Source organism: Miniopterus schreibersii (genome assembly GCF_964146895.1).
Source record: "Miniopterus schreibersii genome assembly, chromosome: 8".
Classification (NCBI taxonomy): Eukaryota; Metazoa; Chordata; class Mammalia; order Chiroptera; family Miniopteridae; genus Miniopterus; species Miniopterus schreibersii.
Genome location: NC_138109.1, coordinates 17,248,477 through 17,273,420, shown reverse-complemented (window position 1 = coordinate 17,273,420; position 24,944 = coordinate 17,248,477). Strand labels below are relative to the sequence as shown.

The 24,944-nt window shown below is 50.8% G+C and overlaps 1 protein-coding gene across 2 annotated transcripts in view; it reads left to right on the top strand.

Moving 5' to 3' along the window:
- The window catches only part of NKAIN1 (sodium/potassium transporting ATPase interacting 1), a 36,572-nt gene extending 17,709 nt beyond the window's left edge, over window positions 1–18,863 (top strand). For both annotated transcript variants that reach the window (XM_081144818.1, XM_081144817.1), the window contains 6 exons: window positions 12,249–12,386; window positions 13,756–13,836; window positions 15,183–15,380; window positions 16,069–16,129; window positions 16,712–16,793; window positions 16,938–18,863. In XM_081144818.1, the coding sequence (XP_081000944.1) occupies window positions 12,249–12,386; window positions 13,756–13,836; window positions 15,183–15,380; window positions 16,069–16,129; window positions 16,712–16,793; window positions 16,938–16,947 (570 nt within the window). In that variant the 3' untranslated portion in view covers window positions 16,948–18,863. The remainder of the gene's footprint in view (window positions 1–12,248; window positions 12,387–13,755; window positions 13,837–15,182; window positions 15,381–16,068; window positions 16,130–16,711; window positions 16,794–16,937) is intronic.
- Window positions 18,864–24,944: the final 6,081 nt, after the last annotated feature.

The window sequence follows — 24,944 nt, the reverse complement described above, 5'->3', positions numbered from 1 at the left end:
ATAGTTTTAGCTCTTACATTAAGTCTGTGATCCATTTTGAGTTAGTTTTTGTATATGGTGTGAGGTAGGAGTCCAACTCCATTCTTTTGCATATGGATATCTAGGTTTCCCAGCACAATTTGTTGAAAAGACCTGCTTTCTTCATTGAATGATCTTGGCACCATTGTTGAAAATCAATTAACTCTAAATACATGGGTTTATTTTTGGCTTCTCAATTCTGTTCCATTAATCTATATACCTACCTTACGTCTATATCACACTGTCTTTTTTCTTTTTAAAAAAAAAAAAGTCTTTATTGATTTCAGAGACAGGAAAGTGAGGGAGAAAGACAGACAGAAGCATCAATGGTGAGAGAGTCATTGATCGGCTGCCTCCTGCACGCCCCTACTGGGGATCGAGCCTGCAACCCGGGCATGTGCCCTGACCGGGAATTGAACTGCAATTTTCTGGATCCTAGGTCAATGCTCAACCGCTGAGCCACGCCTCCTGGGTCATACCACACTGTCTTGATTACTGTAGTGCCACCATAAGTTTTAAAATCAAGAAGTATAAGTTCTCCAGTTTTGTTCTTTTTCAGGGTTATTTTGGCTATTCTGGATCTCTTGCATTTCTGTATGAATTTTAGGGCCAACTAATCCATTTCTGGAAAAAAAAAAGTTAGTTGGAATTTTGACAGAGATTGTATTGAATCTATAAGATCAATTTGGAAGTATTACCATCTTAACAATGTTAAGTCTTCCAATCCATGAACACTGGATGCCTTTTCATTTAATTTTTTCAACAACATTTTATAGTTTTCAGTGTATGAATCTTTTGCCTCTTTATTTGTTTTGTTTTGATGCTATTGTAAATGGAATTTTCTTAATTCAATTTTGGATTGTTCATTGCTGGTGTATAGAAGTACAACTGATTTTTGTATATTGATCTTAGATCTTGCTACATTGCTGATCTAATTTAGTAGCCCTAAATTTTTTTATAGATTCTTTAGGGTTTTCTACATACAAGATCATGTCATCTGCATGTAGATCTAGTTTTATTTCTTCCTTTCCAGCCCAGATGCCTCTGATTGATTTCTTTTTCTTGCCTAATTGTACTAGCTAGGACTTTCCATGCAATGTTGGATAGAAGTGAGGAGAGCAGACATTCTTGCCTTGTTCCTGAATTTAGGGGGAACTTGTTCGGACTTTCACCAATAAGTATAATGTCAGCTGTGGGTTTTTCATACATGTCCTTAACCAGGTTGAAAAAGTTCCCTTCTGTTCTCATTTTGTAGGGTGTTTATATCCTGAAAGGGGCTGTGTCTGTTTTTGCTTTGTTTGCCATTGTATCTCCAGTGTATAGTATTGTAACTGACGTTCAATAAATGAGGCGAGAATAAAGGTCTACTGATGGCCGATAGAGCCAGTCTTCTCAAGACCCTTCCTACAGCTGTCCATGTCCCTGACCTCTGGCTTGGATCCTTTCTCCTCACTCCTCTCAGCCTTACCGTGGCCTTGACCCACAGACTTAAGTTTAAGTATAAACTATCCCCATTTCAGGTGAGAAAAAAGCCTTAACCATGCTGAGTGGCTTACTAGCCGTGTGGCCTGTAAGTGGTGGAGACAGGATTGGTACCCAGCCTTACAGCATCTCAGGTTGCAGTTCCTGTACCTGCCAAGTTGGGGGGAGGGGGAATAAAAGCCCCAGGATATAGATACCATGCATCTGTGTAGAGCATCAATACTATCCTGATTTCCTGGGAAATGGAAGAAGGCTCTAATTCAGAGTAGAATACTGAATACGTTTTCTTTTCAGATAAAACAAACTCACAGAAGAGCCCCCTCTTGCAGCTGTTGGGGATGTTCAGGTGGGAGGGAGGTGGGGCCTGAACGTTGCTGAGCTGCTGCTCTTGGCCCAGTGGGAACAGTGTGAGCCCTGGGGGGTCTCCCCTCTGAGGGGAGAGCTTGATGGTTCCATGATCTCAGTTACCCTGTTGGATCCACCCTTAACCCAGGAGGCAAAAAGGGTAGGGATTACAATTCCCATTTTACAGATGCGGAAACGGAGGCCCTAAAAGGTCATGGGATTTGCCCAAGGTCTTAGCAACATAATTCTGAGTCAGACAGGCTGTTGCAGACCCACATCAGAGCTCAGTACAGAAAAGCCAGAGTCGGGCGGAATGGAAAGTCACGAGTATTTGGCACAGCAGCATCTCGTCTGGTATCTGTTGGAGTGGCTCTGCTGCAGGCAAGGGATGGCCACTGTCAGAGGCTGGCCCGGCATGCAGGAGCCCCAGGTCAGCTTCAAGGGAGCTTTTTGAGGGAGCCCTGAGGCCCAGCAAACTGTGCCCTGACATGAGAGCTTTCCACGGTGCTGTGAAGCAGCCAGGCCACCCTGCTTGAGGAGAGCAAAAGGGCTGCGGGAAAGACTCTGGCTGTTTTGTCTCATTAGCAAGGAAGAAAGGCCTCCAGAAAAAAAATGAAAGAAACCTTCCCCAAAGGAAGGAGGCGGGAATGAGAAAGCTTCAGCACAGGCTGAGCTAGGTCAGAACACAGGCCTCCAGGAGCACAGGGAGGAGAGTGGCATGGGAGCTGGGAGGATTGGACTCAGAGTTGATGACAGTGACATTTGCCAGGTGGCCCTTGTGTGCCAAGCGCCATATTTTGCATCCCTTAATGTCAACTCTGAAAGGTAGGTTTCAATCTTTTCCTTGTTATAGATGAGGAAGCTGGAGGTCACGTGGCTAGTAAATGATGGATTTGAACACAACACATCTCAGCGTCACCGGTCGCACTAGCAGACTCACTGGGAGGGTTGCCAGTCTCAGCAGTAAGAGAGTCAGGCCTTGGTGGGGACACTGCAGGGGCCCAGCAGCTATTTGTGGACCAGAAGAGCTGATGGGGAAATGTCGGGGGGGGGGGGGCCAGGTTTCAGAGCCCACAGGTGTGTTTGAATCCTGCCTCTGCCACATACCCGCTCTATGACCTAGAGTATATTACTTTGCTCCCTGGCCCTCTGTTTCCACATTAGGAAATGACACCACTCAAGAGTTGAGAGGATTAAGTGAAGTGGACCATGCCGGTCCCCGAAGGGAACTCCTTGCTCCCTGGGCTTGTGCAACGCTGCCACTTGAAGTCCAGTGCAAGGGGTGCCATGAATACTTGGTGGGCAGAGCAAGGGGCCGGATGGGGGTGGGGTAGCCCTGCCTGGCCTCAAAGGCACCTGCACACCAAAGACAAAGACAGCTGTTGTCTTTTCTCCTTCAGAACATGAGTCCTCAGTGGAGGAATCTCCACTGTGGGTGACATCATCGCAGCTAACATGGCTTTTTACCCCTGGCTCTAGGCCAGCCAGTGGTCTGAGCACTTAACACATATTCCCTCATTTAGGCTTCACAACAGCCCCACGAGATAGGTACTATTATCATTATCTCCATTTTATAGATGGAGAAGTTAAAGCACAGAGAGGTTAAGTGACTTGCTGAAGGTCACACAGCTAATGTGTTAAAGGTAGCTTCAAGCCCAGATAGTCTGACTCCAAGGCCACACTTTTAACCACAACACTGTACAGCTTCTCAAGGAACAAGCGGCAAGAATCTGACCTTGGTATGAAACCAAGGACTTAACAATTATCCTAATAATGTGGGCACAGTACTTTACAGTTTAAAAATAAAAAGCACATTAGAGTATATAAATTGCTTTCATGGTTGTGATCTTATTTGAGCTCTAATTTCTCTGCAAAGAAGACAGGAAATCATTATCCTGTTTTTGCCAGTGAGAAATTAAGGTCCAGAAGGGAAAGTGACTTGTTCAATTAATGATAATTTACTGAGCACTTACTATATGCAAAGTCCTTTACTCACATTGCCTCACTGAATCCTCACACAACCCTAGATATTAGTCGTAGTATTCCCATTTTGTAGATGAGGAAACTGAGGCTCCAGGAAGTGACTTTCCCAGGTCCCAAAGCAAGTAAGTGAGAGCTGGGACTTCACCCCAGGTCTGCCAGACCCCCAGAGCCTGAGCGTTTAACTACTGGACTCAGGCCTCAGTCCCATGCTGAGCAGATGTTTTCTGTCCACCTTCTGGTTTTTCCCACCCAGTTCCATCCTTATAGCCACTCCTGAAATTCTCAATGCCTCCTTCATTAATTCTCCCTGCCTAAGTGCCTGCTCCTTTAAGATGCTTTCTGCCATGAGTTTTTGGCTTAATTATATGGTGTCATTCATGGTACCTAATGGGGAGATCTGATTAATCACCTTTATATTTCTCCAAATGTCCATTTGTCGGTAGCTGGCATCTTCTGGCAGAGCCTGGTTTTTGCTGGGTTTCTCCGCCCGGCTTGTCTTCCCCTCCTTCCATCCCTGCCTGAAATGCTCCTCTTGGAGGGTGCCCTCTTCCCAGGCCTTCACTGCCCACTCCAGAGCCTGCTGGGGTCTCAACTTCTGAGGCCTGGGACTGGGGATGCCCCAACAGTTTGGACTTGGGGACAGAGGCAGTGGGCGTCGCCAGGAAGGTGGGAGTCCTGGGAGAGTGGGACCCTGAGCAGGGAAGGCCTCAGATCTCTACCAGATGTGCCACCTCCAGCCCATCTTCCCCTCCTCACCTCAGCCAGAGCCCTGGGTCTTCCCCACCTTGCCAGCCCTAGGCCCCCAAGTCATCCACACCCTGCCACATCTGGGGTGACCAACTTGTCCCAGTTTGCCCAGGACTTTTGGATTTTCTCCTTTAAAGTGATGCACCCTAAGGAAATGCACAGTCCCAGGCAAACCGGGACAGTTGGGCACCTCACTTACACCTCAGGGTTTTGTCCATGCTCATTTGTGCCCTATTAATTTCTTCTTTGTTTTCTTATAAAAGTATTATCCCTCAATGTAAAACCTCACAGAAATATCTCAATGCCTCAGTCCCACTCTCCAGAGTTAACAATTTAAAGGTTGTTTCTTTTTCTTTCTTCTGCACAAAAAGGATCGCACTACTCCAGCTCATAAGCTGCAGCCCTTCACGCCGCCCAGTTCGGCCTTCTTTCCACACCCATTATAATGGCTGGGTTGTCCCATTATGTGGAGTTTCCTTCATTCATTGTGGGTCCTTCTGACGGACATCCAGAGGCTTCCCAGTGTTTCATTATTATAGTCAGTTCAAGGCCAAAGTTACATATCACCTTCTCTGTAAGCCCTCCCTTGACCTTCCAGGTGGTTTCAGGTTTTTTCTTATTACTGTCATTACTGTAATAATAATAGTTAGCATTTATGGAGCGCTTACTGTGTCAGGCACTTGGCATATATATTTCATTTAATTATCACACCAACTCCAGGGATTGTGGAGACCATTATCCCCATTTTACAGATGGGGAGACTGAGGCTTGTCTGCATAATAAACCCAAGCAGCCTGTTTCCAGAGCGCCCCCACGGTCCCATTACCCTAAGCTGCCTCCCATGGGTGCACTGGAGTGGGGGGCGCAGGGCAGATGCTCCCTGCTCCCCGCTGTACATCAGCACAAGGCAAAGCCCAGAGGTGTGATGAAAAGCCAAAGCCAGTGGCCTCCAGCTTCCAATCCACTTCCTGCCAGAATCCAGAAATTAGCGGGGGAAGGGCCTGGGTGGAGGAGGGTGGCATAGTAGCCATAGATCCAAGGTACGGTCTCTACTGAGCTCCAGCTGACGTTTTCTGGGTGTGTAGGAGGGGTCTGCCTGCAGGCAGAAAGCAAGGAACTCTAGGAATGGAGATTGGGAGTTGGTGGGGACAGGGCAGGACCTGGACATGATGGAGAAGACCCCTCAGTCCTCTCAACACCTATGTGAAGCAGGCATCCTGTCCCCACTCTTTGGGGGGGGAGACTGAGTCACAGAGAGTCACTGGCCTGAAGGCCCTTCTGTGCACTTCCCACCCAGCCTCCCAATGTACTGCCTGTGGGTTTGGACCAGATGGTGCATGAGGAGATCAGCCGTAGGAGATGGAGGGACGCTTTGATTTTTTTAGACTGACCTTGGTATCACCCTGGGCTGCTAGGCCTGGGGGTTTATGCAAATTAATGTAGATATATGCTAATTAGACCACTACCAATCCCCTCTTTTTAATGGAGCTGCCAGCTTAGAGGTGCAGTGGGATAGATCTGCCCAGAAGGGGCCTGAGGAGCCCCCCAGCTGGCGATGGGTCAGCAGTCACGGGAGGGGGGTTGCCATGGAGACTGAGGCCAAGCCCTAGTGACTACCTCCTGACAGGACCAGGGCTGGCCAGAGCAGCCCTCTGAGCCGGTCCTGGGCTCCCTAACAGCTCCAAGCTTGTCTCCCAGGACTAATTACCTGGAAGGTGGTGACCAGCTGCTCCCTGGCTCCGCAGGCCCCACTGAGGTAGAGGACTGGGCCACAGCAGGAGGGTGTGAGGACAGACAGATGGCAGTCTGGGGGCTTGGGGGATGGGGGCTGTCCTGGGGGCTTGGGGAATGGGGGCTGTCCTGAGGAAGAGGGAGCAGGACTGTAAGGAGTGAAATTCCCAAATGCCAGGTCATGCAGACAGGCTCCCGAGCAAGTCTCAGGGAGCCATGTGGTACAGAAGAGTGAGGGCTTGGCCCCAAACCTCAGCTCTTTTGTGTGTCCTTGGTCAGCCGTGCAGTTCTCTGGGCCTTGTCTATCAGTGGGATAGGCGTAAGAGATGTGATGTGAGTATGAAGGGTAGTATACAATAGGTGCTCAATAAATGATTCTACAATTCTAAGACCCATTGAGAAGGGGTATTAATCTCCAGAGAGAATTTGTTTTGTTTTCTAATGGAAAAGAATTTTCCCTCTTCTTGTCCCTCTTCTGCTTCCCCTGCTGTCTGGGCTGGGGCCGATGTCCTAGTGTCTGCACTGAAGAGGGAACAGGCAGGACTGTCATCCATGAGGACAGGAGCTGGGCTGTCTCTATTCACCGCTGAGTTCTCAGCACTTAGCACACAAAAGGCACTTGAGAACTGTTTGTAGAATGACTGAATGAACAGATGTGAAGTGCTCAGAACAGTGTCTGGCACTAATTGAAGATTAATAAGTGTGAGCTGTTACATCACTGCCCACAGGAGGCTGGGCTGGGTGATTGAGGGGCCCTTGATCCAGAGCAGGCTCTGCCCCACCTCCACTCTGTCCCTGCCTATCCCCTGTCTCCGGAGAGATGGCTGGCAAGTGGGAAGAGCGGTGGGTGTAGAGACAAGGACTCAGATCTCGGCTCTGCTACTTCCCGTCTGAGTGATTTCAGGAGGCTCTGGTGACCGCTCTGAGGCCCCTCTGTAAAAGGGGGAACTTCATATCGAGGCAGCTGCATTAGGACTGTGGGGAGAGGGCTCCCTTGTCTGGTAGAACCTAGAGGAAGGTGATGTTGGGTCTGGGTCCCGCGAGGCGGGGGAAGCAGGGCTTTGATGACTCAGGCAGAACCTGGGGCCAGAAGAACCAGCTTCTGGGGGGAAAGTGCCTTCTGGCTCTCAGCAGGGGTCCCAGGACCCCAAGGCCAGTCCCCTGCAGGCAGGCAGGCTGCAGCACCACCAGGCCGAGATAGCGATAGGGAGCTACAGAGGCCCCCATGTACAGATGAGAACACTGAGGCCCAGAGGAGGACACCTGCTCAGGGTCCCACACACATTCACGTCAGAGGCGACCTCAGATCCGCCGAGCCACTCTAGCGCCTCTTTTACGTGGTCTAAGTGATGAATCAACATTTAAAAACATTGTTTCAAAAAGTATAATGTAAAAAAATTTCAGAAATATAGAAGTGTGTACATTTAAAAGTAAAAGTCTCCGCATCTCCCTGTTCCCACTCCCTAGAGAGAACTTCTCATGATCATTTGTTGTATTTCCCCAGCTCTTGACTCTGCATTTGCAGTCACACACATTTCCTCTCTCTCCCTCTCCCTCCCTCTCCCTCTCTCTCTCTCCCTCTCTCTCCCTCTCTCCCTCTCTCTCCCTCTCTCCCTCTCCCTCTCTCTCTCTCTCTCTCTCTCTCTCTTTCTCTCTCGGCTTTTTTTTTTTTTTTTACACAAATGGAATCATATTGTTTTGCAGCTTGTTTTATTTCACTTAACAGTTATTGCCTTGGCCATTTTCCAGCAGGATCCAAGCTGGGACAGAGAGAAGCAGAAGGGCTGCAGGAGCCCTGGAAAACAAAGGGAGTGGGGGGGAAGACGGATAGGAAGGAGTCCCCACAGATCACTGCACACGGTGGATGGGAAACCTGGCAGAGAAGCCCCCATCATCAGCTCCCAGAAGACTGTGGTATCAGTCTCTAGACTTGAGCTCCCTGAGGCAGGAGCCACACCAGCTTGTTCATGGCCACATACCCTGCACAGGGCCTGGCACATAGTAGGTGCTCAAGAAACATTTGTTCAATGAATTGAGTCCCTGTGAAATCCATCTTCCCTGGTCCTGACAAAGACTACCTGGTCTCGATAACTGTACTCCTTTCAATCTCTCTTTGGGTGTTTATTTCAACTCAGACTCAAATGGACCTTAGAGATGGGGACAGAGCTCAGGGAGAGGGAGAAGACCCTCCCCTTAGACAAGTCACTGTCCCCTTCTGCTGTCAGTTTGCTCACCTTCCTAATGAGAGGGTTGGACCAGCAGATCTCCAGGGGTCCTTTCAGCTCTGCAGTCTGTGGCTTCAATCCTACTCCCTCATTTCATGGATGAGGGGCCGAGTCAAGTTTAATTTTGTCAGCTGCCTCAGAAATCCATTGGGAAAACGGGGGCTTGAGTTTGGGGATGCAGAAAAGCCTATCGCCATATACCAAGCACCAACTGTGTGCCAGGCCCTGGGCTGAGAGCTTTACATGCACTGTTTGAATCCTTAGGACATTTTCCTAGGCTCAGAGAGGGGGAGTAACTCGCCCAAGGTCACACCACGGCTGAGCAGGGGATGGAGCTCAGGTCTGCCTGGTCCCAAATGGGGAAATCTTCACAGCTCAGCCCTCTGGTAACTAAAGTCAATAAAAGAGATAGTACCTGGCTTGGACCAAGCCATTCTCGGGGAACTTCAGGGGCCTCTCCCTCATCCCTTCTCAAACAGCCTGACTTCTGTGTCTAAGTCCATGGCGACATGACTGGAATTTTGGCCAGGAAAGCAGTTGACTTGCAGAATTGGCTGGCTAGGGCCTGGATGCAAGAGACTCCTGATGGGTTTTGTGGCCCCAAGCCCACCCCCCTCCCTGCCCTCTCCCCCAGCCAGCTTCCTGGGGCTGGGGTGGGCTCATGTCCATTATTCATCCCCTGCCCCCCACGCCACACCCCCCACCTGGTGTTGGGCTCCAGGGGTTGGCGTCTAGACAGACAAGAGCATCCTACTGAGAACAGAGGCAGCCCTGACTCGGGGCTGCAGGTTCCCATGGCAACCGCATCCCCCTCAGCTGGCAGCCCAATAAATAAATAATCAGGGTGGGGGTGGGGAGCTAAGGGCAAGGGGAGGGGCAGCCTGGGAGCTTCTTGGAGGTTTCACTCTGGAAAGAGAGGGGCGGGTTAGGCTTGAAAGGGAGGGGCTGGCAGTTGCAATGGCCAGGTGAGAGAAGACAGTGGAGGGAGAAAAGTGGCCGGGTGTGTAAGAGATTCAGCAGATCAGACAGCCGGGGCTTGATGACAGGCCGGGCATGGAGGTGAGGGAGCAGGAGGGAGACCTGGACCTAAAGTTTAGCTTCCTAGCTCATGCAGCTGGACACACCGTGGGACCCAAAAACACTGGGAAGGGACCAGGTTTGGGCGTATTAAGTTCATGATGAGTCATCCATCAGATAGTTGGTTATAAAGGGGCTGGAGGCTGAAACATGAGCAGGTGGTCACTGAAGCTTGGGTCGACATGTGTTTGCTGGGACAAGTGGAGCATGAAGAAGGGCTGAATGTAGCCCTGAGGTCCTTTGATATTGAGGGGCCTGAGTGCAGGGTAGGATGAGCTGCTCTGGAATCGGGAGTGGCCAGGGCGGGTGGAGAGTGAGTTTAAATTTGGCACCTACAGTGTGCCAGGCATGGCCCTCACCACTAGACATACAGCAGCGAACATCTCAGACAGAAATCCCTGCTCTCGTGGAGTTTGCCCAAGACCCAGCAGGAAGGTGGCCTATCCAGGGTTGCCTATGGTCAGTGTCAGACTCTCAATTAGAACCACACCTCTTAACTCCCAGGCCACTGCCAACTGGGAAAGGTTGTGTGTTGGTGCCAAGATGAGACAGATGGCAGAGAAAGGCAGAGTGGTTGCCTTGCTCTGCCACCAACCAGCTGTGTGACCTTGGGCAAGTCGCGTCCCCTCTCTGAGCCTCATGGTCTCTTTCTGCAAAGTGAGATAATGATCTCAGCTCTGCCTTTCTGCCTAGGAGTATCAAGTGAGAGATGCACTTGGAACACTCTTTACAACCTGCAGAGCCTTGGGAGGAGAGTCGCCAAAAAGAGGCAGGCTGGCGCCAGGTGGGTGGGTGCCAGGGTGGAGCCCACAGCTTCCTGGGTCTCTGCCCAGCCTTGCCATCTGTGTGGTAGCATCAGCTCCACCTTCTCTTCTCCTTACTCTCCCTGCCAGGAAAAAAGCTTCTAGGATCTTTTCGCTTTATCAGAATCTTCCCTCTCCCTCCCCAGCCGGACCCTCTTCTCTCCCCTTCTGTTTTAGTCAGGACTCTTGGTTGCAAGTGACAGAAATCACAAGAACAGGGAGAGACCATTAGTTTTAGGCATGGCTGGATCCCCAGACCTAAAACGATGTCACCAGGGACACTCCCCCTGCCTGTTCATCTTCTTCCCTCACTCTCTGTCCCTTAGCTTTTTTTGCTTTTTTTTAAATATGTTTTTATTAATTTCAGAGAGGAAAGGAGAGGAAGAGAGAGATTGCAACATCAGTGATGAGAGTCATTGATCGGCTGCCTCCTGCACGTCCCCTACTGGGCATCGCACAACCTGGGCATGTGCCCTGACTGGGAATTGAACTGTGACCTCCTGGTTCATAGGTCAATGCTCAACCACTGAGCTATACCGGCTGGGCTGTCCCTTAGCTTTAGTGACTCTCAGGAGCAGGGCACACAGTGAGTGCCCATCCCTGAACAGATCACTGTGTCGATTATTTGGTTAGGCCTAGGTCACAGCCCACTATTGAAGTTAGAAGTGGCCTCAGCCCCACCCAAGCCACTGAGTGTCTGGGAGGCAGCTTCCAAAACAAAGAGATGGGTTCTGTCACCAGAAGAAGGGATATTGGTCAGTCAATATCAATAGGTACCCTTGGCACCTTTGTTCCTAAGTGCATCAGCTGGAAGATTGAGCTAGGGGCTGTTGAAAAGAGAATGTTGATTGTGTCCTGTATCAGTTAGCTTTTGCTGCATAACAAATCACTCCAAAATGTAGTAGTCTAAAAGAACCATTTTATTCAGCTCATGATTCGCTGGGTCGGCTGGGAGATTCTTTTGGTCTAGATTGCCTGTCTGTGGTCAGCTGGTGGGTTGGCTGGCATGTCAGTGAGTTAGCATGGCCTCACTCTGATGGTTGAATGGCTGTTGGCTGGGGTGCCTCAGAGCCCCTCCATGTAGCCTCTCGTTCTCCAGCAGGTCAGCTCTGGCTCTTTAACAAGGTGTTCTCTGTGTTACAGTGTAGCAAGTGTGAGCAAGCTACAATGCACAAGCATTTTTCAAGCCTTCACTTGCTTGGCATCTACTTAAGTCCCATTGGGCAAAGCAAGTCACATGACCAAGTAAAGAGCTAGTGCGGGAGGGCACTGCCACAGAGCATTGAAACAGAAGAAGAATTTGAGGCCAGTTTTGCAATCTACTACAGCTCCCTCAGGAAAGGAGAGTAAAACAAAATCCCTTTTTCTGTGGACTGTGGATCCCATAGGCCAGGGCAACCTCCAGATAGGGGGCTTTGGAAGAGGTGACTCAGACCCACGGGCTTTCCTTGGGCCTCCAGGGTGAGGGCTCAGGCCTTGGGCAGAGCTGGGGGAGGAGTCTGGATCCTGACTTCAGCTGAGAGCCTCACATCAGGAAGGTGCCAGTGGCTAGGGCCTCTTGGCACGGAGGCAGGTGTACTGAACCCTGGCTTCCATCTCCCTTCAGCCCACCCCAAAGTCATGATCAGGGCTCAGTCCCTCACCCCCCCCAAACTTGCCCCCACCTCCCAGCATCCCTTTGGTGCTGTGGGACTGGGATGGCTTTAAGATTTGTGCGCAATCAGGCCATGGTGCCTCATCACCATGATAACTGATGTCACGTCCACAGGGTCAAGGAGGAGTCCCTGACCTTCCCTTTTAGGGGGTGCGTGTGGCCTCAGTCTGCTCTTTCCCACAGGTGGCTGCGCTGGAGCGGCAGATCTTTGACTTCCTGGGCTACCAGTGGGCTCCCATCCTAGCCAACTTCCTGCACATCATGGCGGTCATCCTGGGCATCTTTGGCACGGTGCAGTACCGCTCCCGGTACCTCATTCTGGTATGGCTCACCTGGCCCCTCCCAAGCCGCCCTTCTCCTTACCCCCACACCTCCCCCGTTCCTCCAGCCAGAACTGGCCCCACTCGGGCACCCAGACCCCTGCCCTGTCTTGCCTCCAGCCCTGTGGGTGAATGCCCAAATCCCAATGCTTCTTTGTTCAGCGGAGACAAGGTTGGTATTTTTCCTAGGGAAAAAATCCAGCTATTAACGTGATACATCATTTGGTGAGTGCCTGCCATGTATCGGGCACTCTGCTGAGAGTTTTGATGCTTTATTGGATCTTTACAACAGCTCTGCGAGGCGTATCGAACCGTCTCCATTTTCTAGATGAGGAAATGAGTCTCAGAAAGGTCACGATGCTTCCTAAGGTCACACAGCTAGTAAGTGGCAGAGCCAGGACTAGAGCATCAGATCCAGAGTGAAGGCTCCGGCCACATCCCCCGCTGCCTCAGGAGCCCTGTCTAGCTTAGTTTCTCAGGTTGCCTCAGGAAAGCTGGGCTTTTGTCCTTGGTGTTCATCAAGAATATGGTCGAGAGTGGCTCTGAGGTCAGTGCCTGTGTGCCCATCCCCAGGGTGGATTGCATCCGTGGCTCCTTCCTCCTGCTTCCCTTTTCTAGGTCCTGGTCCTTGATGGTCTCTGTTAAACTCCTGTTTTCAGTTCACCTTTGTCCCCTGCTCTTAATCTGTGACCCACTTACATACCTTTCTTGAGGAAAAGGCTTTTTGGTAGATTTACAATAGAAATGCTTGACACCTGCCATAACAATGACATGCAGTGTCCTGCTAGCCCCACAGCCCACTCCACTCATTCCAGGACTTCTCCCACCTCCCACAGGCTCAGCTCCCAGGGGCCAGGAGAACAGGGTCCCTCCAGAGTCTCCTCTTATCTTCAGAACTTCTCTCCAGTTCTGAAGAAGCCCCAGGCACCAGGGTAACATCAGTGTCTTCCAGGTGGTGGCCACTGGAATCGGAGACCTAAGGCTTGGATGGAAATGGCCAGCTCCTCTCCAGCTCTTTGCCATGTCCAGTGGCTGTTGTTCTCTGCTGATTGGATAGGATCAGCTACCCAGGAACTTGGGTTTGAGTGCCAGCCCTACCTCTTTCTAGCTGTGTGATCTTGGAAAAAAAGACCCTCTCTAGGCCTTAAATTAGTTATCTCTGAAGCGAGGACAATACCTTCCCTGCAGGGCTGTTGTAAAGACCGGGTAGGTATAAAAATGATTTGTTAACTATTCTCAGTGCTCTGTGAGTAACATATTGTCATAACTTCCCCTGCAAAAGTCTCCTCAGTCCATTAGCTCTGTGTCTGTGGACATGCTCCAACCCCACTCCCCAGGCCCCACCCTGACCCCACCTCTGCTTTCCCCAGTATGCAGCCTGGCTGGTGCTTTGGGTTGGCTGGAATGCGTTTATCATCTGCTTCTACCTGGAGGTTGGACAGCTGTCCCAGGTAAGCCTCAGGCCTGGCAGTGCCAGAGGGCAGAGCCTGACCCTCCCCCTACCCCCAACCCTAAGGGCTCCCATGGTGGTGTGGGTCTGGGGCATCATTTCTTTTTGGGGTTTTTGGGGGGGAGGCATTATCTCTTGAAGAAACTTCCCTCTACACATCCAAATAATCTGTGTTTCCATCCCTCACCCCACATTTTTGTTTTGGGCCCCCTCTGCACTTCTCAGACACAGATGGTGATGGAGCAGATAAGGGTGAAGATCAGTCCGTGTGAAGATGGGCTGGGGTCCCAGTTGATAACAAGCTCAGTAGAAACCAACAGTATATGGTGGCCCAGAAAACTACTCTTAGGCCCCATGTGTGTTCAGTGCAAAGGGGGTGAAAATCCTATGCACTTTGTACTGTTTAGACACAAAGATTTGAGTCCAGTGCTGATCAATATTTTTCAGAAGAAAAAGAGATTAGGTAGAGTTTGTTCAGGAAAAATTGACTAGACCATGGCACATGGAGAAATATGGAAGAAAGTGGGAGTATTTAACTTCAAGAAGAGTAAGCCCAGAGGGCACAACTTCCATTTTTAGATATTATGAAGGCAACATACATGAATGAGAGCATTTGGCTTTGTAGTTTGAACACCTACTAGATTCAAATCCCAGCTGTCAAGGTCACAGTAGCTCTCTGATCTTGCGCAAGTGTCTTACCCTCTCTGAACTTCAGCTCCTCATTAAGTGCAGATAAAAGCAACCCCAACTTCCTTTGGTTGCTGAGGGGATAAAGCAAGATCACACATCTCAGTGCTTGGCACCCGGTCAGCATGCATTGGATATTTGTTAGCGGCTGTATGATTGAATGGATTGATAAACACATGGATGCACATCATCAATAACAACTTCTGGTCTAGGCCAGCCCCTTCTCCATTTCAAATGAGGAGACTAAGGACCAAAGAGGGAAGAGGTTTGCCCCGGGTCTCACATAGGGAGAGCATTGGAGAGGCTGAACGGGCCATGAAAGGACCTGTATTGAAGATTTTACCAATGGCTGGAAAACTGTACATGGTCACTGTTAATGTTCCTTCCAGCCCAGAAATTCTGGGGTTCTTGTGGGTCAGTACCAGCCCCTTCCATCGCTTTGGAGAGCGAGGTCTGCATGGTCAACAAGCGCCACCTACTGGCCAAATGTAGATCTGCAGATACTCTTCCCACCCCCACCCCCATGCCCTCCGCAAATCAAGTTATGGGAGGAGGCTGCTGTAATAGTCCAGATGTAAAATAGGCTTTATATACAGTCTCCTGGGACCTGGGGAGGTTTCCCGCACTCCAGCTCAGTATCCTAGGCCCCTCTGCCCCCAGGACCGGGACTTCATCATGACCTTCAACACATCCCTGCACCGCTCCTGGTGGATGGAGAACGGGCCAGGCTGCCTGGTGACACCTGTCCTGAACTCCCGCCTGGCCCTGGAGGACCACCATGTTATCTCTGTGACTGGCTGCCTGCTTGACTATCCCTACATTGAAGCCCTCAGCAGTGCCCTGCAGATCTTCCTGGCTGTAAGTCTTCCTGTCCCCCCAACTCACAATACTACCAAAAGTGGAACCTGTAAACCCCTTTGTTTAGCCCTAGTTAAAAAGGTCTTCCAGCCTGTCTGTGCTTCTGCCTGGCTCTGTTTCCATATCCTGTACCTCCTCCCCTCACCCCTGCCCCAGCCCCCATTCAGAGAGTGAGCAGATTTAATGAATAGGATGAGGCAACAGACCATGAGTCAGTCCTGGGTTTAAATTTCCAGTATACCCATTGTGTGACCTTGGACAAGTCACTTGCCATCTCCGAGCTTGTTTCCTTACTCAATGACAGTATCAACCAAAAGGAGTTATAAGAATACAGTAAAAATGGCTCCAAGATAGTAATAGCTCTCATTTCTAGAAGGGCCAGCCCTGCCCAAGGCGCTTTACACATATGAAGTCATATAACTCTATTTCCTCTTAACAAGCCAGTAAGGTATTGCCCAGATCCAACTGGGGAAACTGAGGCTCAAAGAGGTAAAAGAATTACTTGTCTAAAGTCACACTCCCAGAACAGAGACTGGAACCAGGTATGTTTGACTTTAAGGCCCAGTCATTAACTTGAAGTTGTGGGATTGCCTGCAGCTTAGCACACCGGTCCCTGGGGTCCGGGTAGGCAGGGCAGGCAGAGGGTGGAGGAAGAGTTTTCCCTCTCCTCGTGCCCTTCCTCCCTCAGCTGTTCGGCTTCGTGTTCGCCTGCTACGTGAGCAAAGTGTTCCTGGAGGAGGAGGACAGCTGTGAGTGTGCGGCGCCCCTAGGGAAGCGGGAGAGCCGGGCTGCGGGCCACCCCGCGCCTTCAGCACCCTGGACAGGGACCCGAGCGGCCTCGTCGGGAGGGAGCCTCGGGTCCGCCCCTCGTGGAGGGGAGGGGGGGAGGTTTGCACAGCGAGCCCATTCTGGGCTAGGGCCCAGATGTCCAGGTGCCCAGTCCTTGGCCCCAGCACCACCCCCTGCCCACCCCTCTTAGGCCCGGCCCCTTGGAGGGGCTCCACGAGGCTAGTTCCTGCCAGGACCATCCATTCCCAGCGTTTACTCCCCACTCCAGTCTCCTCCCCTTAAGTGGCTGGAGCCCTGACCCCAAGAGCCTTCTCCCCTAAGGATGCCCCCCCATCTTCTTAGGGCCTTAGGCCAGGTCGGGTCCCAGCGAGCCCCTCGGCGTCCCCGCCCGCATAGGCCCACCCCTCAGGATCCCGCAGCAAAGCCCCGCCCCTAAGGCCGCCGGTGGCCTGCCCCTCGGATTCCTTCCTTTCAAAGCCCAGCCTCCTGTTCCTTGCCCGTCCCAGGCCCATTCCTAACCACGTGCCACCTCCACTTCGCAGTTGACTTCATCGGTGGTTTTGACTCCTACGGATACCAGGCGCCCCAGAAGACATCGCATTTACAACTGCAGCCTCTGTACACGTGGGTCATGGCGCCAGGCGGGGTGGGGTGGGGAACGAGGAGTTAGTGTCGGGAGAAGGGGGATGAGAGGTGGGAAGAGCAGTCTGATCTCTCTGCTCCCCCATTTTGGGGTCCGCTTTCCTAACCTGCCTTTGTTTCCTGCAGGTCCGGGTAGCTTCTGCCCCGCGCCCACCCCGGCGCCGCGTGCTTTGTGGCTGGACTGACGGCTGCTGCCCAGAGCTCGGGCTAAGGCGCAGGCGCGCCCCCTGGTGGCTCGCGGGTCGACTGCAGCTTGCGCGGCTCGATCCGGGTCTGCAGCGGACTTGGACTTGGCCCTTCGCAGCCTGGACTTCAGGGGTGGGGCGGGGTGGGGCGAGGGAGGGGAATCTCGGGGTTTGTATTTTTTTTATCTCAGCCTTGGCTTGCGCTGGGGCCTCCCTCCCTTCTCCAGCCTCTCCCTTTCAACCTTCACCCAGCATCCTGTCCACTGTCCAGAGAGGAAGGGCAAGATGGACAGACTCACCCCATCTCACCACTCATTCACCAGCTCTGAGGAAAGTTACCGAGAACTAGGAGCAGGAGGCCTGGGTTCTAATCACAGCTCCATCACTTACTTTCTGTGTGACATCTGGCAAGGCCCTTGCCCTCTGGTCCTCAGTTTCCCCACCTCAAATAATTAAAATAATCCCTTAGCAGATTGAGCTCTTTCTAGCCTTCTCTCTCATTTGACTCTCAGTTCCCTGGGTTAGGCTGGCATTACAATCCCCATTTTGCAGATAAGGAAACTGAGGCCCAGAGATGTAAAGCGATTTGCTTTGAGGCCACACCGCTAGGCCTTTGGTGGAGGCGGGCCTTGAACACAGTGTACTTTCTGTAGTTTCAGCCTCTAAAACCCAGTGTCTGGTCTCTGAATTTCATTTTCAAGACCCTTTCCAGCTCGGATATTCTAGAACCACATTTACACATCACTACTACCACTTACCAATGCCTCTCTTAAAGCAATACACCTGTTCTCTTTTTGGGAACCAGACATACGAAGCCCAGAGCCCTGAATTCAGCCTGACCCACAGGGAAGCCTTCCTAGACTCGGCTTCTGTCCACCCTTGGCAAACCTTTCAAACTCTCTCCAGGAAACAGGACCTACAACTCAGTCATCACCTCCCTTCCACATCCCTGAAGCTGCTGCACTCATGGTTCCCTACCCCCTCAGCAACTCCACCAACCCCTGACAGCTCCATCCACCTCACCAGTTGGAAGACCTGTGGTTTAAGAGTGGAAAAGGGTTGGTCAGCTCTGCGTGATCACCAGTGCTCACAGATCACTAGCATTTATGACTACTCCAGTGTCCAGGAGTTCTGAAGAGGCAGACTGGGGCTGTGGGGGTCAGGAGGGCCAGCACCCTTCCTTGAGAGCAAGTAGACATGAGAAGTCATTCTCCCCTCCTTCCACAGACATCCCCGAGCACCCTGCACCCTGTGCCCTGGCTGGTGAGTCCAAGGGCAGGAGAATCAGGCCTCAGCTTCCCAGTCTGAAATAGGAGTGGCCCTGGGTAAGGAAGGGTGGGAGTCATCAGGGAACTGGAGGGAAGTGCAGATGGTTTGCACCCCTGAGCCTGTCCATGGTAACCACTTTGTTCTACACTCTCCACTCTCCAATCTAGTATTTCCTACTGTCTAAAGCCAAAATATCCTGAGCTAAGACTGCACTCCACCATCCCAAGTGCAGTTCTGTGCCAAGGAACTAGCCCCAGGAATTCCTCTAGTGACCACAGGCACCAAGGTCCTAGATGGTCAGCCCAGTTAGCTGATGGGGACAGCTCAAGATGGGGACAGTTCCCTTCAGGCCTTGCTGCTGCCCCACCACTTGGCCACCAGCCCTTCCTTCTCCCACCCCAGGCAGCTGTCATCTCACCTCCACTCCCCCAACCCCCTTTCTACTCAAGGGGTTTAGCCACTGGTGCTTTGAAGCCTTTTGTTTTTATAAGATGTTTTTTGCAAGGAGACCAAGTTCTCACTGGGACCTTGCAAGGCAGGGAGTGTTCCCCTGGTTTCTGTGCAGGTGGGTTGATTAAAGACGGTGTTTTCTTCTCTATCTTCCTGTCCTCCTGCCCTGTGAGTCAGCAGGGCCCCTGCAGGAGGGTGGGCAGGGGCTGGGAGGCAATGTCATTGTCACTATCAAATGTTCCTGGGGCACTGGCCTGTGCCTCTGACTGGCTGTGTGGCTTTGGGCAACTTACTCTCCCTCTCTTTTCTGGTCCATAAAATGCAGAGGTGGGATTGAATCTGGGTTCCTGGGGCTTCCCAATCCCTTGGAGAGTTTCTATTTATTTTTCTGATTAAGTTCATTTTCAGCTTATGCTTCCAAATATCCTTCAATTTTTGACTCTGCCCTCTTCCTGACAATTCAGTTCCTGTCCTGGAATCAGCTGGCAGACAGTGCTTTAGAAAGAGATTCCTGTGCCCCACCTGGGGCAACCTGGATCCTTTCTGGAGATACACCAGAATCAGTATTTTGAATTTTTAAAATGTACTTACTTTTGTGAACAGGTAATATATATGTATGGTACAGAATTTAGAAAGTTGCCAGAATTCTCTCATTTTTTATATCTTTCCAAAGATAGTCAATTCTTTTAAAAATTATACAAAATTTTTTTATTTTTTTTGCTTTTTCACACAAATGGCAACATATTCCACTCACTTCAACTCCCTGCTTTTTTCACTTTCTGAATCTTGGAAATCTTTCCAGTAATATATGCATAGCGGCCTCTCATCCTTCCACAGTGATTTGGTAGTATTGGGGGTTTTGTAGAGATCCCCAGGTGATCCTGATGCAGGTAGGGACTGAGAACCAGGGGTGCTATGTAAGGATGCCCCAGGTGCATTGTGCAAACCTCTGTGAGCCATTTCTGGTTGTGGGGTCCAGAGGAAACAGTCACAGACACTGCCTATAAGGAGCTTACGGTCTAGAGGGGAGCCCACAGCATGGGCAGGCAGAAGAGTGAACGCTGCTGGCGGGTGGTCAGTACTGAGGACGGTGTAGAGGGAAAGGCGATTGTTAACAGGAGCGCAGGAGAGGGGATCCGAGTCTCCTGGGGGCAACAGCATGAGCGAAGCCTGGAGGGAGGACACATGGTGTCTGGAGTGAGACTAGCCAGAGGCTGACTGGCTGGAGGAAGCTTCCATGGGGAATGGATTCGTTTCCTATTGCTGTCAGACTACCACAGCTTTAGTGTCTTAAAACAATACAAATATATTATCTTACAGAAGTTCACCGTGGGTATCACTGGGCTGGAATCAGGATGTCGAGGGTACATTTCTGGAGGCTGTAGGGCAGAGTCCATTCCCTGCCTTTTCTAGCTGCTAGAGGCTGCCCTCATTTCTTGGCTCCTGGCCACCTTTCCTCCGTCTTAAGCCAGCAGTGTCGCATCTCTGACCCTCCATCACATGTCTCTACCCACAGCCAGGAAAGGCTCTCCACTTTTAAGGTCACGCCATTAGATTGGGCCCACCCACGTAGTCCAGGAAGACCTCCCCTTCTCAAAGCCCTTAATCACATCTGCAAAAGTCCTTTTTTTAAAAAATATTTATTTTTATTATTTTTTAAAATATGTCTTTATTGATTTCAGAGAGAGGAAGGGAGAGGGAGAGAGAAAGAGAGAAACATCAATGATGGAGTCATTGATCGGCTGCCTCCTGCACCCCGCAACTGGGGATGGGGCCCACAACCCGGGCATGTGCCCTGACCCGGAATCGAACCGCAATCTCCTGGATCCTAGGTCGATGCTCAACTGCTGAGCCACACCCGGCCGGGCAAAAAAATTGATTGATTTTTAGAGAGAGGTAAGAGCGGAGAGAAACATCAATCTGCTGCTCTGCCCATTTATGCATCGTTGGTTGGTTGCTGTATGTGCCCTGGCCCGGGGTTGAACCTGCAACCCTGGTGCATCAGGGTGACGTTCCAACCACCTGAACCACCCTGCCAGGGCTGCAGAAGTCCCTTTGCCATGTGACATTCACAGGCTCCAGGAGTTGGGATGTGGACAACTTTGGGGGCCATTCTGCCTTCCACGGGGCAGTTGTTCCCAGGAATCACAGCTTTGAATGTCGAACCGGGGCACATCAGCCTGACGTGGTGGCTGTTGCAGGATTTCGAACAGAAGCTGCCCATCAGCTGTCCCTGGGAGAGAACGGGTAGGGCTGGAAAGGCGTTGGAGGAGGGGCGCAGGAAGCAGTGTTCTTTCTGGAAGAGGCCTGGGGTTTTCCACTTCCCTGTGTGTGTGTGTGAGACTGGGGATATGTGTGTGACCATGAACTCTGTGTAAACATGGGAGGGCTAGTGCAGCCATGAAGAGCATGAAACACAGAAGTCGGGCATACCTGGGGCAAAATGTATCCCTGGAACCTGTCAAGCTGGTCTTCCCACCAAGCCCAGCGAAGCTCCCCCAGCTCCTGCCACCCTGGGGCCATCTCCCAGCAACCTCTGCACATTAGAATAATCCAGATAGGACAGACCATCTTCAATAACTGCTCAGTCATACAGGTGCCCAAGGCATTCTTTGAAGCAATAGAATATAAATTCCCTGAGGTGCACTTGACAAGCACAATAGTCTCCTAGGATTTATAGACCTACTAGTGTTTTCTTTAACATGTTGGAATTGGGTCTTGCAGTTTCCAAACAGATTAGAAATAAGGGAGGGCCTGATGCCAAGGCCTTGTTGCTTTATATGATTCATTACCACACAGGCAAGGCCCAGGCAGTGTTTCTCAAACTTGCAGATATAAGAATCCCTTAAATTCAGATTTCTGAGCCTGATCCAAGACTCACTGAACACAACATCTGGGCAATGGCTGGAATCTGGGTTTTTAATAAGTGGCCCCAGGCGATCCAGGTTTGGACAAGTAATTCTAGGCCCAGGTAAAGAGTCATGCAAACAGTTTTGAAGCTTCCTTTAAGCCAAAGTCGCGGAGGCCCCACTAAAATATGCTTGTCAGCTCCCTCATATCAGCTAGGTTTTAGTTATCTTCCCAAAGCTCAATTTCATTTGTCACAATTTTTTTAATGGGTTATGCATTTCAAAGTCTGATCAACTCTTGAACTTAAACGTTGACATAACTTCACAAGTTAGTTTGGGCAAAGGCAGAACCATGCTCTGTTACCTGGAGGTGAGTGCAGCTCCAATTTGCCCCCAAGGCCACCGGAGCTGGGGGCCACGCCCTGCCCTAAGCCTGGGTTCCAGTGACTCAGCACTTCCCCTCTCAGCAGGCCCTGGAACCAGACTGGGCAGGCCCTGGCCTACTGGAGCTGCAGAGAGAGCCCGCGGCTGGGTGTCCAATACCTAAATAATTCCTCCTCTGCCCCACCCGCCTGGCACATGGGGTAACTCCTCCCACCCCTGGCCTAGGTGCCTTCATTGGTGAAATCAGAGGGCTAAACTTTGCACGATGAATTCTTTCCTGCTGACATTCTGAGAAAGGGCTTCTCAACCCTAAAGTACTTGGGATGCCTTTTTGAAATACACATTCCTGGGCTCCACTTACATACTACCAGGTTCTAATTCACTGGGACCCAAGCACTGGAATTACTCCTTCCAGGTGTACTTATTAAGCACCTGCTATGTGCCAAGAATTGGGGATACAACAGTGAACAAGACAGAAAGTAATCCCTGCTCTCAGGGAGGCTATCTATTGGGAGGAAACACAAACCAGCAAAATCTATGGTATATCAGTCAAGTGTCAGGGAGCAAAACAGGGCAGGGAAGGGAGTGCAGGATAGGAATCAATTCCAGTTTTAAACCGGACTTCGGGTCAGTTAGGGAAGGTCTCACTGAGAATAATTTTTTAATAAAAAAGACCTGAAGGTTAGGTAGAAAGCAAAGGAAACAGCAAGTGCAAAGGCCCTGAGGTGGGAGTACTCGTAACTATTGGAGGGAAGCAAGGAGGCCAGTGTGATTTAAAGCAAGGTAGGGGGAGAATGGTGGGAGATAAAGTCAGAGATGGGGAGTGGGGAGGCATGTCAGACACTATTGGACTTAAAGGACATCAGCTTTTAATCTGAATGAGATGGGAAACCACTGGAAGAACAGAACATAGCACTGGGGGAAATCCCTTTGAATACTATGTGGAGAATAGACTATAGGAAGTCAGGGCTGACAGAGGGAGACCAGGTCAGATGCCTTTAGATAATCCAGATGAGAGATACTGGTGTTTCAGTCAGGTGGCAGCGGTGGAGGACATGAGAAACAGCTGGATTCCAATCTGTCTGTGGGTGAGACCAACAGGATTTGCTGGTAGATTGCATGTGGGATGTGAGTGAGACCAAAAGTGTCTCTGGACATTGCCGAATGTCTTCAGAGCAACATCACCCCCACGGTTCTACACAGAGGAAATAAAGTAAGTGAAGTCATCAAGGAGGACGAGTGAGACTTTGGGTAAAGCATTTACCTTGGGCCTCATTTTTCCCATCTGTAAAATGGCATAACATTTCACAGTGTTGTTGTGATAATTAATGAGAACTCCTGTAAAGCACCCGACACATAGGAGGCCCCCAATAAACGTTAGTTCCTTTACAGAGCAGTACAAGAATGACAGTCCCTGACCCCCAGTCTCCCCAACCATGGGCAACTTCCAAGACTGATCTTGAGGCTCCAAACCCGGGCCTCCATGTCCTCTGCCCATGAAATGGCATTAGGGTGAAGAAACAGAACACTGATTAATTATTAATTTGTTTCTCATTTGCCAAAACAGCTGTCCCAGCCCCATGGAGCAGAACTCACCACATAACTTTCTGGGTAGTTGGTGATCCCAGCCCAGAACAGAGACTCTTCTGTGGGCTCGAGCAACCTCTCCCCACTTACACATGGGATGGTCCTCTGGCTTTCAGAAATACCACAGCAGCACAAGGACCCGATTCTGCCACCACAGACTCCCAAATATCAGATTAAGAATCACAAATCAGTGGGGGATTTGTGAGAGAGCAGGGACTCCCAAGCCCCCAACACCATCCCTCAACGCCAGCACCAAAAGTCCTGCGGCTACGGTGCCGGGCACAGGGCTAGTGGTTTCCCATACCCCGCTGGCTCATTCACGGGTACTGTCACCGTTTCATCGAGAACGAAACTGAGGTTCAAACAGTGATGGCACCTACCAAGGACACTGACTTCCAAACTCTCTCCATCCAGCTGAACACACCCTGTATGCATCTGTGTCCACCTTCTTGGTATCCTGGCCTTGTGTCCCGCGAGGGTCCTAGATTGACTGGGGGTCTGGGAGGAGGATGGGAAGTAAAGCCTGGGGGCCCAGCAGGAGGGGAAAAGTCAACATTAATGAATCCTTGCAATGTGCCAGACTTACCGACTCTCTTAATCCCCACAGCGACCTGTAAAGCAGCCACTGTGTTCCCATTTCAGAGATGAGGAAACTGAGGCATAGAGAAATGAAGATTTCACAGGTGGTAAAGTGGGGAGACAGTGCCTGAGTGTTGAGCACCTGGCCGGGCCCTTTTCATCAGTGGTATTGTTCACTCTCCCCCACCATGTCCAGCAGAGGAGCAGCCCCGTTTTCCCGTTGCTATCTCTTCCTTGTTTTCATAATCTAACACCTTGCTGACCAGCTATTTCAAGCCAGAACTTACCCATGTGGCCGTCTACTTTGGTCAGCAAGGTGTTTAAAATTACTTAAATTAATGTAAGTGCAGACACGAGTTATCTCGTGACCGGTCAGCAAGGCGTTTAATCTCGCTCCTGAGTGTTACTCTCGCTCCCTCCATCAGAACACTGAGGAACCCGCTGTCACAGCGACACCTGCCGGCTGGTGCTGCATCTGCGAGGCCTCCAGACACCTAACCTGGGAGGAAAGCACCCCTCCCTGCCAGCGAGCCAGTGACCCAGGCACCCTACAGTCCATGTCCTCCTGAATGCCTGGCCATCCTACTGCCCAGCCAGTGCTCCCCCCTGCTTTCTTGGTCATAGTAGAGAGGTCCTGGGCTCTGAAGTTAGACAGACTAGGGTTTGTGTCTTATAATTTTTCAGAAGCTCAGTAGCTTCATTTGTAAAATGTCTCACCAGGCAGGGTTCTATGAGAATCACAGGTGGTAGTAAACGGAAAATATGAAATGTGAGCTCCCTTCCCCTAGCCTCCAGGCACTTGTGTCTGAGGGAGGAATATTTGGAAACAG